Source organism: Fukomys damarensis, unplaced genomic scaffold (genome assembly GCF_012274545.1).
Source record: "Fukomys damarensis isolate Sample0158 unplaced genomic scaffold, DMR_v1.0_HiC HiC_scaffold_39, whole genome shotgun sequence".
Classification (NCBI taxonomy): Eukaryota; Metazoa; Chordata; class Mammalia; order Rodentia; family Bathyergidae; genus Fukomys; species Fukomys damarensis.
In genome coordinates, this window is record NW_022900951.1 from 128,257,249 (window position 1) to 128,270,990 (window position 13,742).

The 13,742-nt window shown below is 40.1% G+C and overlaps 2 protein-coding genes across 6 annotated transcripts in view; one reads left to right on the forward strand and one right to left on the reverse strand.

Annotated features, from left to right (window-relative positions):
- F8 (coagulation factor VIII) overlaps positions 1-11,430 on the reverse strand; it is a 161,949-nt gene extending 150,519 nt beyond the window's left edge. For 2 of the 5 annotated variants that reach the window (XM_033760154.1, XM_010625187.2), the window contains exon 1: positions 9,870-10,199. In XM_033760154.1, coding sequence (XP_033616045.1) covers positions 9,870-10,015 — 146 coding nt within the window. In that variant the 5' untranslated portion in view covers positions 10,016-10,199. Of the gene's footprint in view, positions 1-9,869; positions 10,201-11,401 lie in introns of those variants that run through there. The other 3 variants (XM_033760153.1, XM_010625186.2, XM_010625189.3) reach the window with 3 other exon arrangements.
- A 2,092-nt stretch (positions 11,431-13,522) lies between these two features.
- Positions 13,523-13,742, forward strand: part of Fundc2 (FUN14 domain containing 2) — a 17,851-nt gene continuing 17,631 nt past the window's right edge. Inside the window, exon 1 of the mRNA XM_010625193.3 lies at positions 13,523-13,587. Within this exon, the coding sequence (XP_010623495.1) occupies positions 13,523-13,587 (65 nt within the window). The remainder of the gene's footprint in view (positions 13,588-13,742) is intronic.

The following is a 13,742-nucleotide window of genomic DNA, read 5'->3' on the forward strand; positions in this document are numbered from 1 at the left end:
CCCCGAGACAAACCCACTGGCCGAGTGGAGGAGAGGTGGGGATGACCGCCACCCACGCGGGAAGGGCTCGGCACTCCAGAGAAAGCACGTCGCCTCCGAGCAGTTCTGCCAACCGAAGCCGGGATCGGTACTGGCCGGCAGCCAGGCCGGGCGCGAGCTGATAAAGCAGCAGGCTCTTCCGGGAAACAGGGCCCAGGCCAAAGGAGAGAACTGGGGGCTGTTAGGGAATTGATCATGTTAAAGTATGCTCTGATGCCGCCTCACAGGCTGCATTCTCCTGGTACATCTTGGCTCCTAAAATGACCTCATGCCCTTATCTCTGGTTTCCCTCCCCTCCAAGGCCACAGTGATCCAGGAAAGTTGAAACCTGTGTCTGCAGGACTGGGCCCATAAAAGCAATCTGGCCTGTGATAGGTTAAAAGTAGCTCACTCCTCATAAATAAGCCATAGCCCACCCCAAAACTGATAAAAGGACCTTCCTTTCTTTGTTCTTCTCTCTCCTGCTTCTTCTTCCTCCTCTCTCTCTCTCTCTGCCTTCCTGCCTCCTGCTCGCCTCCCTACAATAAAGATCTGCCGGACCTCTCGGTGCGTGAGTGGCCTAATTGGGAAGGGACACCCGAAAGGGCACGCGAACACCCTTTCAGGGGCGGGTAGAAGACAAAGCGGGCAGCGCGGCGGGGTCGCCAGGGCCTAACTTGGCCACCTCTGCTGCACTGCCACCTGCAGTTCAGACCACACTCATAGCCACAGGGAGAGGGAGCTCCAGAGACCAGCTGCTCCGCCCAGGAATAACCCTGAGCTGGTCTTAACAGAGGGTCAGCTTCCTTAGCTGGTGCAAGACAAAGACTGACTTGTGCTCAGGACTGGTTTTCAAAGACAGTGGTGGAGGAAAATTCCTTCGGTGAGTCAAACTTTGGCCAGTGCTACTAGTTCTTCACTGTATAAATAGAGAAATGGTCCAGGGTTCAAATATACACACACTAATGGGCAATGTAATCAGCAAATGAGTTTTTTTCTAGGTCAGTGTCTACAGTGGCAGGGAGAAAGTTTATACTTGTGTCCAGAACAATGGATTCACATTGACTAACCTATGCTGTTGCACCAAAGTAAATCTGCCAGCAAAAGAAACCAGTATGGAATTCCCAATATGGCACTGTTTATCATGGAAAACAACCAATTTAACTTCTTGGTGACAAGTTGATTGCAATGTATCTCTTCTATCTTAGAAAGGAGAGCACTTCATTCTGATAAGAAATAACAAATTCTAGGTATGGGTTAGCCTTTCCTACCTGCAAGGCCTCACTCTGTACCACTATCTGAAATCTTACCGGGAATTTGATTCACTGCTATGAGATCTAATAAAGTATGTCACACTAGGGGACCACTGTACAGCAAATGAGAGGCAAGAGTGGGCTCAGAAGCATGGAGTCGACTGGTTCTGTTTCATTCTGTCCCATCCAGAATCTGTTAAAGGCACAGGTGAAGCCCCAGCTTGGAGGGAAGGTCTCTGTGAAGATAGATGGTCAACTTCCAAGGTGTTGTATGTGTATAGATTCAAAGATCGTTCTGTCTTCAGTAAGAACAATGCATGGATTTGGGAACCAAGGAGTGATGTGGCTAAAAAGGAACCTTGTGCCCCAGCACTCTCAGTGACCCTTGGGAAAGGGGGATTCTGTGCCTCTGCCCCCCAGCACCTCTGGCCCAGGTGGTTCCCAAGGTGCCTCCATCAAGTGTCCTTTTGATCTAGAAACTATGGCGGTCACCCAAGCACATGTCAAAGGGCAGTAGGCCAGAAAGGGGTCCCCTCATCACTGGGGGTCACGATTCTGAGCCCTGAGTGGGAGGGGAAGGGATGGGAAGGAGGGTATTACACTTGGGGGGTAAGGAATATATAGCTGCCCTCAAGTGCCAGTTGCAGAGAGGAAACAGTTCATGGCAGGGAAGGACAGAGCAGACAGGAGGCAGCAAGTAGCGAGCAAGTTACAAGCAAGAAGTGGCAATAACAACTTCTTTCTGTCCCTTTATATTCTTTCTAGGCTACCTGCCCTCACTCATACCCAGAACTTTGCCAAAGCAACCAGTAGATTAATTTAGTGATCATATATTCTTAATCCCAGGATCACCCACTCTAGATCCAGCCACCTCTGGGAAAAGCCCCACCTATGACCACATGAGGCCTTGGAGGGACATCTAGACATAAACCATAACTGATGATGAACCTGGCACTGACAAATGACACTAATGACACTGAAATGGTGACTTCCCAGGGAAGCCAGGCCCCTTCTCAGAGCAGACCACACCCCTTACTGGGGCAGAGTCATAGGCCCAGTCACATTTGCCCAACTGGGAAGGCCATGTCACCTCCAGAGGCTGAAGCTGTCCCAGAGCCTACCCTTCAATTTGCTTCTATTTAAAAATATCCTAAGATCCACCTCTGAAAATTTCTGTCACACTAGTCTTGGCATAAGCTTATGTGATTTTCAGTCATTTAGTATTATTCAATGAGTAGCACTTCTTTCCAGGCTATTTATCCCGGTAAGCATGTGTCTCCCTACTTCTGAGAGTATGTCCTTGCACATTCTAAAGCACATGCCTAGTTTGTTACCCTTACATCTCCTGGTTCTGTGGTGTCTTCTTGACCCACTTTCTTCAAGCTTGCCACCAGTTTATAATAAGACTCAGTCCCATGTCCACAAACACATGTTTTGATATCAGCTAGCACAGTAACTTTACTTTAAATATTTCTGACTAAAATCAAGATATAAGACACATAGAGAATGTTTTCTATAGCAGGGTCTTGGAAGAACAGGGTGAAGAGCACAGAGAAACACCTTTTCCTCTGCTGAGGGAAGAGTGAAAAACAGGCTAGACAGAAAAAGAAGATTTGAGACAGAAAAACAGAAAGCCTACACCCTAGTCAAGCAGAATGTGATCCAGTGCAGGAGTTTCTACTCAAAGGGACAAATTCTTAAAAGCATCAGTATCATCCACGTATATGGTTCAATTCTAAGATGAGTCTATACAGAACAATATAACACCCTATTCTCAGACCTTTTCCATCAGAATGAATGTTTTCCCCTGCAGCAGAAACATGTGATTTATTTGCCTGTTTCAGTTTCTGGATAATCTGCACAGTAAGTAACAAAATGTTCCTGAGTTCAGGTTTTGCATTTTCCTAACTTTTGTCGGATTTTTGTTTGTTTATTTCCTTTGGGATTCAATATATAAATCTTGCCAAATATACTTGGAAGCAATTGCCCCTGACATGAATTGTTCTTTCACATTTTATCTAAAGCCAATCAGAACACCTATTATATTCCCTGACCCTTACTTAGAAGAAGCTGAGCAGCTGCAGGAACAGATAATGTAAAATTAAATTTCCCAGCTGTTTACTTCAAACTTTGGCAGAGGCTGTCAGGATGTGTCCAGTCAGCTTATCCTGTTAATGAGTATCAAAATAATTTCGATGATAAAAGAGTATCATCAAAAAATTCTATCAAAGTTCAATCCCCGGTACCAAAAAAAACCCAAAAAACTAGGGCTGGGGATTTAGCTCAGCGGTTCAGTGGCCTGCCTTGCAAGCACAAGGACCCGAGTTCAATCCCCGGTGAGAAAAAAAAAAAATTCTATCAAGTTTTTCCTCATAAGTATACATGACTTCTTGTAGAATAACAGAAAGCTAGAAGGCAAATAAAAAAAATTTTTTTGGTACTGGGAATTGAACTTAGGATCTTGTGCTTGCCAAGCAGGTGAGGTGCCACTGAGCTATATCCTCAGTAAATTTACTCCACTAAATTCAGTTTTACAATTTTACTATTCATAATGCCCCGGATTGACAAGCACAGTGTATGACATTCAATATTGATGTTTAACTAGACCGATGCTAACAGATAAGTGGCTAATTGTTTAGTTAGGTGCCTGGTCACTGACTCTGTGGGCCTCTACTCCAAGGTCATTAACAGTACTCAATTGAAGACTACATAAACTATAAAATGAACCTGGATCCTGTCCTCACACCACATAGAAAAATTAAATCAAAGTGGATCAAATACTCAATATAGGAGTTAAAAAATTATTAGAAGAAAATATAGGTGAAATTTTTGTGACCTTCAATTTGGCAGTGACTTCTTATACACAGCATCAAAAGGACAAGCAAACAAAGAGAAACAAGAATAGATAAATTGGACTTTATCAAATGAAAAACTTTGTGTTTCAAGGAATACTATTAGGAAAATGAAAAGACTATCCATAGAATGGGAAAAATAGTTGCATATAACACATCTGATACAGGTGTAACATTGGGACCAAGTAAAGAACTTCTACAAATCAACGCCAAAATAGACAAATGACCCAATTTAAAAACAGGCAAAGAACTTCAATAGACATTTCTCCAAAGAAGATATACAGATGACCAATAAGCACATGAAGACATCAGAGTAATCTAAATGCAAAGTATAGTGAGATACCATTTCATTCACACTAGGGTGGCTATAGTAAAGAAAGACAGACAGTAACAAATGCTGATAAGGATGTAAAGAAATTGATGCACTTATCCACTGCTAATGGGAATGAAAAATTCTGCCACTGCTTTGCGGAACAGTTTGGCAGTTTCTCAAGAGTTAAATATAGAATTCCCACATGATCTAGCAACTCTATTCCTCAGTATATATAGAGAAATGAAAACATAAGTACACACATAGATTTATTCTACATGGATGTTTATAGCAGCATTATTCATAATAGCCAAAATGTGCATAAACTGGTGAACTATTATTCAGTCAAAAAAAGAACTGAAAGTGGATATAAGAAACCTCAGATTGTTTTATTTTGTTCAATGATAAACAGTGAGCTTTTTTTTTCTCTTTTGTAATGGGGATCAAACTTGGGACCTTGTGCTTGTGAGGCAGGCTGTGGAACCACTAAGCTAAATACTGGGACCAACAGTGAGATTTCTTATGCAAAAATGAACATTTCAACTCTTCTTTCATGAAAAATTAATGTGTGCACAGTGTATACGTGCATGCCAATAAAACAGCACATCTAATGAATCAATACCTTTCTTTGTGCTCAGTAAACATAAAGACTATCCTTTCTAATGAAACCTATGGGATATGGAGGAGGTATTTTCAGAGAAACAAGTATGAGTTTGCATTCCTTCACTATTTAAAAAAGGACAAAAATGAGGAAAAACCCTATTGCTTTTCCTAAGTATTACAAACAATGTAATATTAGCCACAAGAAACCAAGAAGATATAAGTATAAAATCTAAAAATAAATTACATTTAAAAAAGTAAATAGGAAAAAAACAAATAAACCCAAAAGGATATTCTTTTAAAATACCACCTCTAACAACAAAAGAGACAAATCTCTGGCAAGTTTATCCACAGATCAATCAATCAATCAATTGCAAAGATATGGGAATTCAGGAATGAGCAAATGCATGTGACTACAAAAAATGTAGAGTTAAAGAATGATGAGAGAGAGAGCTATATGTAACACTGTGGCAACAAAATTAAAAAACTAAAGGAGTTTCCAACTGGAAATGAAATTTAAACTATTGGAAATGTCCCTAGGACCAAGTGGATTCATAAGTGATACTTACCTAATTTTTAAAGAACAGATAATGCTAATGTTTGTTTTTTGAGACAGGGTCTCACTGTGTAGTTCAGACTGCCCTGGAACTCACTTTGTACCCCAGGCTGGTCTCGAACTTTCAGGGATCCTCCTGTCTCAGCCTCCCGAGTGCTGGGATTACAGGTGTGCTCCACCACGCCCAGTGATAATGCTAATGATAAATCCAACAATCCTTAATATCAATAGCCAATTATAATAGTAAAATAAGAAAGCTATAAATTCAATCCTACATATGACGGTATATTGTGTTTAAAGTAATCTTAGCACATAGAGCCAATAATAATCAAATTATATGAATAGTAATTTGTACTCCAAGACTGTAAGGGTATTTGATATCAGGAAATCTATTAGTATAAACTATTTGTTCATCAACATATTAAAGAAGTTAATTCAGATGCTGCTAGATGCTAAAAAGTCATCTTTTTAAATTTTCAACTTTATATTTATGTATTTGTTTGTGGTGCTGAAGATTGAACACAGGACCTCGCACACATGAAAGAAGTACTGTATCACTGAGCTACATGCCCAAGCCCTGAAAGTTATAAAATAAAAATATAATGACAAATGGGAATAGAAGTAGCCAAGACTATTTATTAAAAATAAACAGTAAATGTTATTCTAAATAGCAAAGCATTAAGAGTAATTGAAGTAAAACCCTAGATAGATAGGAATGCCACTTTCCTAGTCATTATTTAATATTCTTATGCTTTCTAATAAATTTGATAAAACAAGGAAATGAAGTAACTGGCCAGAAACACTAGAAAAGAACTAAAATATGTCTCACTTTGCTGGTATGATTCAATACCCACAGGGACTCTAGGGTAAAAGTATTAGAATAAGAGAATTGAATAGGAAGTGTGACAGTTAAATCTGATTGTTCCAACTTGATTGGTTTGGGTCATGTCCAGAGGACCGGTGGTGCACATTTCTGGGTGCCCTTGGGCATCTAGGTGTAGCCCCTGGCCCCTTCCTCTCTGCCACTGTTCCCCTGTGCTGCTTCCTTGCTGCCATGAACTAAGCAGCTCTGCTCCACTACACCATTCTGCCACCATGTTTCAGTCTCGGAGCCAGCCAACCATGGACTGAACCCCTGAAATCAAGAGCTCAATAAATAAACCTCTCCTCCTTTAAGTTCTGGGTGTCAAGTGTTGTGTCTCAGCAACAAGAGAGCAGGCTAAGACTGGGAGCTGGATTTAAGATAAATATACACAATAGCTTTTCACTCCTCTGTACTAAGCACTTAGAAATGGAAATAAGGGAAAACTGTTTTAGAACAGCAACACACATAAAATGTGTTATTTTTAATTTAATTTTAATTTAGCAAACTTCAATTTCAGTTAGAATCACAATAGGGTTTGACTCTTTTTTTAATTGGAAAACTATCTTAGATTTTATATATGGCGAAGAATAAAATACCTAAAAATGGCTAAGGAAGGTACAAAAAGAGCACTGAAGACTGCTTTCATTTATCAGATTATCAGAAGGTATAATAATTCTACTTTTAATTTAATTTTAATTTAGCAAACTTCAATTTCAGTTAGAATCACAATAGGGTTTGACTCTTTTTTTAATTGGAAAACTATCTTAGATTTTATATATGGCGAAGAATAAAATACCTAAAAATGGCTAAGGAAGGTACAAAAAGAGCACTGAAGACTGCTTTCATTTATCAGATTATCAGAAGGTATAATAATTCTACTGTAACTACCTCGGTATGGTGTTGGTATAGCAAGATAATAGTAGATAAGTGAAATAGTATTATGAATGTAGACATATACATTAATATATGAGAATCTATATGATGAATGCGTTGTTTCAAATTAGTGGCAAAGATATATTATTTGATAAATGGTGGCATAGATCTAGATGGAAATAAAGCTAGACAGAGCCCTCGCTCATACCATATGCAAAAACTAGTTAACAAGGGAATTGAAGGCATAAATGTAAGAAGCAAAGTATTAAAAGTCTTGCAAGAAAATCTGGGAGAGTACATTTACAACCTTGAGGTATTGAAGATATTTTTATCCAACATTGCCAACTCTGAAGATATGAAAGAAAGGACATATGTGGCTATAGAAATTAAAAATTTTATAAGAATTATAAATAAAAGCAACAGAAAAAACATTAGATTTTGAGGAAAATTGCAATATACATGAAGAAGAGTTAATATTTATAATAATAAAAGCATTTTCATAATTAACTAACAATATAATATCTGAAAAATGAGCAAAAATACAGATGAATCCCAAATAAATCCCCTAGCCAATCAGCACTTTTTAAAATGTTCAATTTCATTAGAAATAAAAAGAATGTTAGCCAGGTGTGGTGGCGCATGCCTATAATCCCAGCACTCGGGAGACTGAGGCAGGAGGATTGCTGTGAGTTCGAGACCAGCGTAAACTACATAATGAGTTCCAGGGCAGTCTCAACTACATAGTGAGATAAAAAAAAAAAAAAAAAAAAAGTAAAAAAAAGAATGTTATTAAAGTAATGATGCAATATCATTGTACACCTATAAAATTGGCAAAAGATAAAAAAAAAAACAAGATCTAACTTCTCGTCAATACAAATGCAGAGAAGAGCACTCCCATACATTCATGATAGAAATGTGTGAAGAATTCTGGACTTTTTGGAAATTAAAGGTAAGAAAGAAATACTCCCTTTCTTCCAGTAAGACACCACCTTAGAATTTGCTCTGTAGAAATCAAGGCATCAGTATTTAATAATATAGGATCTGGAGGCAAAAAAGAGAATAAGATGAATGTATTGACTAAATTATGGTACAGTCATATTGTGGAGTCTTACATAAATGTCAAAAAGAAGGAATGAACCTATGCATATTGACTTGGAGAGAATTATACTAGGTGTTAATGAGTGGAAAAACCCGAATGCGTGCGTGTGTGTGTGTGTGTGTGTGTGTGTCTGTGTGTGAATAGATATTAGACTGTGGATACCTGGTTGGGATGAGCAAGAAGGGAGCTGATATAGAAGTGAGTGGAGAGCCAAAAAGAGTATAAACTATGTATGACATATTTACATTGGCATCATATATACATTGTGTTTAAATCTTTTTAATATACATTTAAATAAAACAAAAAAAAATTAAAATAAGTAATTTCAACATTCAACTCAGTAAGTCAAAATACTAAATGAACCAAGTGAAATTAGAAAGGAAAAAATTAATGAAAGTAAAAGCAGAAACTGAGCTGGGTGTGGTGGTACACGTCTATAATTCCAGCACTCAGGAGGCTAAGGCAGGAGGATCACTGCGAGTTCAAGACCAGCCTGGGCTACACAGTGAGTTCAAATTCAGCCTGAACTACACAGTGAGACCCTGTCTCAAAAGCCAAAACAACCAAACAAAAAAAGCAGAAACTGATGCAACTAAGATAAACAAGTATTGATAAATCACATCAAGATGGTTCTTGACAAAACTGACAAAATCAAGAAGCCTACTAAATGTATTATTTTTTTAAAGAGCGGTGAGAAGAGAGAAAGAGGGAGAAAGAGTAAGGGTGAATACACCACACATGGCACGAAGCAAGAGATATAACAACTATAGGCACAGATCAGTTAATAAAATCACAGCAACTGTAATATAATTCAGTAGCAATATATTAGCAAGTCTAGGGACAGTGCATCGTTTCTAGGAACATATATCCAAAACTGACTGAAGAAGATGTAGAAAAATATGAATACACCAATGGCCACAGATATACTGAAAAGGTTATTTTAATAATCTACTCTCCTCAGATACACTGTAATCTCCAGAAGATGAAAAATTTCTGAAGTTATGGCTAATATTATATAAGAAAACATGCCACATGCACACACTGGAGAACTAAAAACTCAACTTGTGAGTAATACTGAGTGAATTTCATTGCCCTAAGTTTTTCTACAGAAGCTTGGCCAAGGGAAGTTGGTTTGCTGTCATATACACCTTATCCTTTGTCCTCTTTCTATCCCATTCCCTAGATTTCGGAGTGGCAACATATAACAAAGAGAATCAGTAGCCCAGACAGAACAGTATATCAACTAATAGGTGAGATCTCTAGAAAGAAGTGGCAAGTAGAATTTGTGCTAATGGCACAGATATATGCATACCTTACTTGGAAGAAGTTTTGGGTTTAACTAAGCATCACAGCCATATTAACATGATGTCAGTACCGTCTTCCAACCAGAGTCAGAGCTCCATAATGGTGCCTCTTTATCAGACATATAGAACGTGACTTTACCTTGTGTGCACATGCAGCTCACTGAGCAGGTCACTTTGCAGATAGTCCCAGGGCAGTTCCACAGCAGCCAGATAGTATCTTCTAGTGGCACTAAAACTGAAGGGCAAAAGGCACAGAAAGAAGTAGGTAGAGAGCTCTAGCTGCATGGCTCTTCCTGCTAGAAAACGCCTAATTGTAAAAGTGAAAGTTTAACTCTTCTCTAAATGTCTTTAGCTCCCAGGAGAAAAAAACTTTCTAGGATTTAGTCAAAAGTCCCTAATGTTTTGCATAGAATTTTCAGGCATTTCAATCACTGGATGTGACAGCAGCATTAGCACTCTGGAGAACTGATAAGATTGCTTCCTTTCTGGCAGTAGGAAGCACCACAGGAAGAACTAGATTAGGAAAAGGGTGGCTGAGCAAAAGCTTAACCCATTCATTTCTGACAGCAAGAAGGCGCATGAGAACCTGTCAGGATAGGAAGAGGGAGAGATCGGTGAAGGTGAAGAGGAGGTTTATTTTCCACTCATATTCCTTAGTGGCAGCAGCAAGAGTTCTGGATGTTGAAGACTCTGGAATTCATTTTCACAAGCAACAGTAACCAGTATTTTATGAATCACCCTGTTTCTACCATTGCCCCCAACCCCGCTGCCACCGAGTGACCTTATAAAACTGTAAAACAGGTCATGTTGCTCTTCTGTGAAGAATCCTGCAATAGCTTTTGACCTCCCTCAAGAAAACTATACATCTTTACCATGGTCTACTGCATCCCACATGGCCTGCATGCTCCTTCCATGTTCCTCTGTGGGCTTAAGTTCAGTGTTGTCATATTGGACTCCTCATTCTTTCTTAAAATACCAAGCACAGTCATGGCATCACGGGAAAATATGAAATATAACTCTCAACCTGTTAACTGGATGATTATGTCGAGTTTTTGTTCTCTAGAAATCGAAGAATGAGTCCTAGGAACGACCGAGGTTAAAAGTAGGAAGATATTTATCGATAGGAAAGCTCCTGAGGGGTAGGAGGGGTCCCAAGTGGGGAGCCCAAGGACCCACTTTACAGAGAAGTTTTATAGGGTGAAACCCACGTGGGTACAACGTGGGCCACAGCCATGACCATCCAATAAGGTTATAAGTATAGTCACTTAGGTGATGGTGGTCCAATTGGGAAGCAAGTTACATGTAAGCGTGGATGGAAAGCAAAAGGATTCTCCTAGGAGGCAGTGAGTCCAGAGGTCTCTGGTCACCGGAGTGGTCGATGCCTATCTATACTTCACTGAGCCCAGTTCTTGGCCATCTTGTCTCCATCTTGAGGCCTGGTTTTCAGCCGACGTGCAGCTGTGGTGTGTTTCACCTTTGTCCTGGCCCTCTCCAGGACTTAGCCCTATCAGACTGCCTATAATATTTTTACCTAGCTCATCTATCTATAATAATGGGCCTAGAACTCAACACTGTTTCCTCCATCTATAACTCTGGGAGGTTCCCCTTCTGTCCCTCCTTCAAGTCTTGGCTCCAATTTTGCCTGTTCAATGAGCTTTGAAAATGGATCACCTGAAGCCAGGCATGGTGGCGCACGCCTGTAATCCCAGTACTTGGGAGGCTGAGGCAGGAGGATCGCTGTGAGTTCGAGACCAGCCTGGGCTACACAGTGAGTTCTGGGGCAGTCTGAAATACACAGTGAGACCCTGTCACAAAAAAACAAAAGGAAAAGAAAAGGAAAGGAAAGGAAAAAGAAAAGAGAAGAGAAGAAAAGAAAAGACATCACCTCAATTACACAGTGAGGTCTTCACCCTTACTGGCACTAGAGATCATCTTCTCAGCTTCATTTTTGTCTGTTTGCTTTGTGGCATGTTACTCAGTGCATTTTAAGGTTACTTATGTTTGGTACCAGTACAGGATATAAGTGGTGAGTTGTTAAACGGCTTGGAAATAAACAGGAAGAAGACTCTTTGATAAACACTTGCTGAGACCTCCTGTCTGCTAGGCACTGGGATGCACAGAAAACAGTAGTTATTACATGTAAGAAGAAGTTTTATACTGGGCATGGTGGTGCACGCCTATAATCCCAGCACTCAGGAGGCTGAGGCAGGAGGATCACTGGGACTTCCAGGCTACCCTGGGCAACCTAGTGTGACTCTGTCTCAAAAGAACAAAACAAATACAAAGAAATGAATAAAACCCTATTTTGCTGCCTGGGAGTCAAGTCCTAATTGGGAATACATAACGGTAGACAGTGACCGTATTGGGTGGTAAATATTCCACAGTTTGCTTCACATATGTTATTTGGCAACACTGCAAAATGGCCATAGAACCTATAGTTTTAGTTTAATCCAGCTATTCCCCTTCTTGGTATTTTCCCCAAAGAATTAAAAGCATCATACCATAGCAAAATATGCACAGCCATGTATAAGCACCACAGTTTATAATAGCTAAATCTTGGAAACAGCCCAATTGACCATCAACTGGTGAATGGATAAAAAAGATGTGGCTTTTTTTTATACAATGGAGTACTACTCAGCCACAAAGGAGGATAAACTTGAGACATTTCTAGGTAAATGGATGCACCTTGAGACCATACTCACAAATGAAATAAATTGGACACATGTGTAAATACTGCATTGTTTCTCTGGTGTGAGAAACTGAAAGCATAAAATAAGGACCAAAATGTACAATATATGTTGTGAAATGGGAAGAAAATATTCAAATGGGAAAGGGAACTAGGGAGGGGGGAGGGAGAAAGGAAGGAAGGGAAAAGAAAAAAAATGAAAAAAAGGAGAAATAGGGCTGGGGATTTAGCTTAGTAGTTCTGCTGCCTGCCTAGCAAGCGCAAGGACCCGAGTTCAATCCCCGTACCAAAAAAAAAAAAAAAAAAAAAAAAAAAAAAGAAAAAGAGAAAAGTAGAAAAAATGTAAACGAAGCTTTTGTTAAATAAGGAGGGGAAGCGGGGTTGAAGAGAGGGGAGAGGAATGGGAAATAAGACATATATCTTGCACAAGATATATCATGTACATATACCAATTCCCCTATGACGAATGTGATCATTATGTGTATCTAAAATGTACCAATAAACTTAATTTTAAGAAAGGCCATAGTCCTCAGCGGTTCGGTGGCCTGCCTTGCAAGCCCAAGGACCCAAGTTCAATCCCCGGTACCCCCCTAAAAAAAAACCAAACCAAAGAAAGGCCATAGTTAAGGCAACCAGACACAGAAGTAAGATGGCTATCCTAAGGCCACACACATCTGTCCTAAACATGGCAGTGAAAATAAACTGAAAAGACAATAAGAAATAATTACGTCTGGGAATGTAGCTCAGTGGCATCACATCTGCGTGGCAAGCGCAAAGTCCTGAGTTCGATCCCCTGTACTAGGAGAAAAAAGAGAAATAATTATAAAACATGAGTATAGTTTTTATTTCAATATTTTAAAATTGTATTTCCCACAACTAAAAGGCTTTGGATGTGTTACTGGTAACCCTGAGTTGCCACAGACTTTTCGTTCTTGTTTTGAGACAGGGTACCTGCTAAATTGCGGACTTGCCCAGAGTAGGCTGGAATTTACAATCCTGCCTCTGCCTTTACGTCCCAGGTCGCCGGGATTACAGGACTGTACCATTATATCGGATTTTCTGGTTACATACACTTAACTAGGAAGGGGCAAATTGCGCAGGCGCGGATGTGGGGGGACGTTTTCTACGCGTGCGCAGCTCTGGCGGCCAGCAGGGCGGGGCCCTGGGATTTGTGACATCTCGGATTGAATTTTACGAAAAAGCTGCTGAAGGGGCGGGAAGTTTACCGCGGCGCGCCCCGCCCATTCTCTTCTGCCCGGGGCCTGGGAATGGAAACATCTGTCCCACCTGCCGGAAGCCAGCTGGCGACGAAAGTCGTGCGCCACC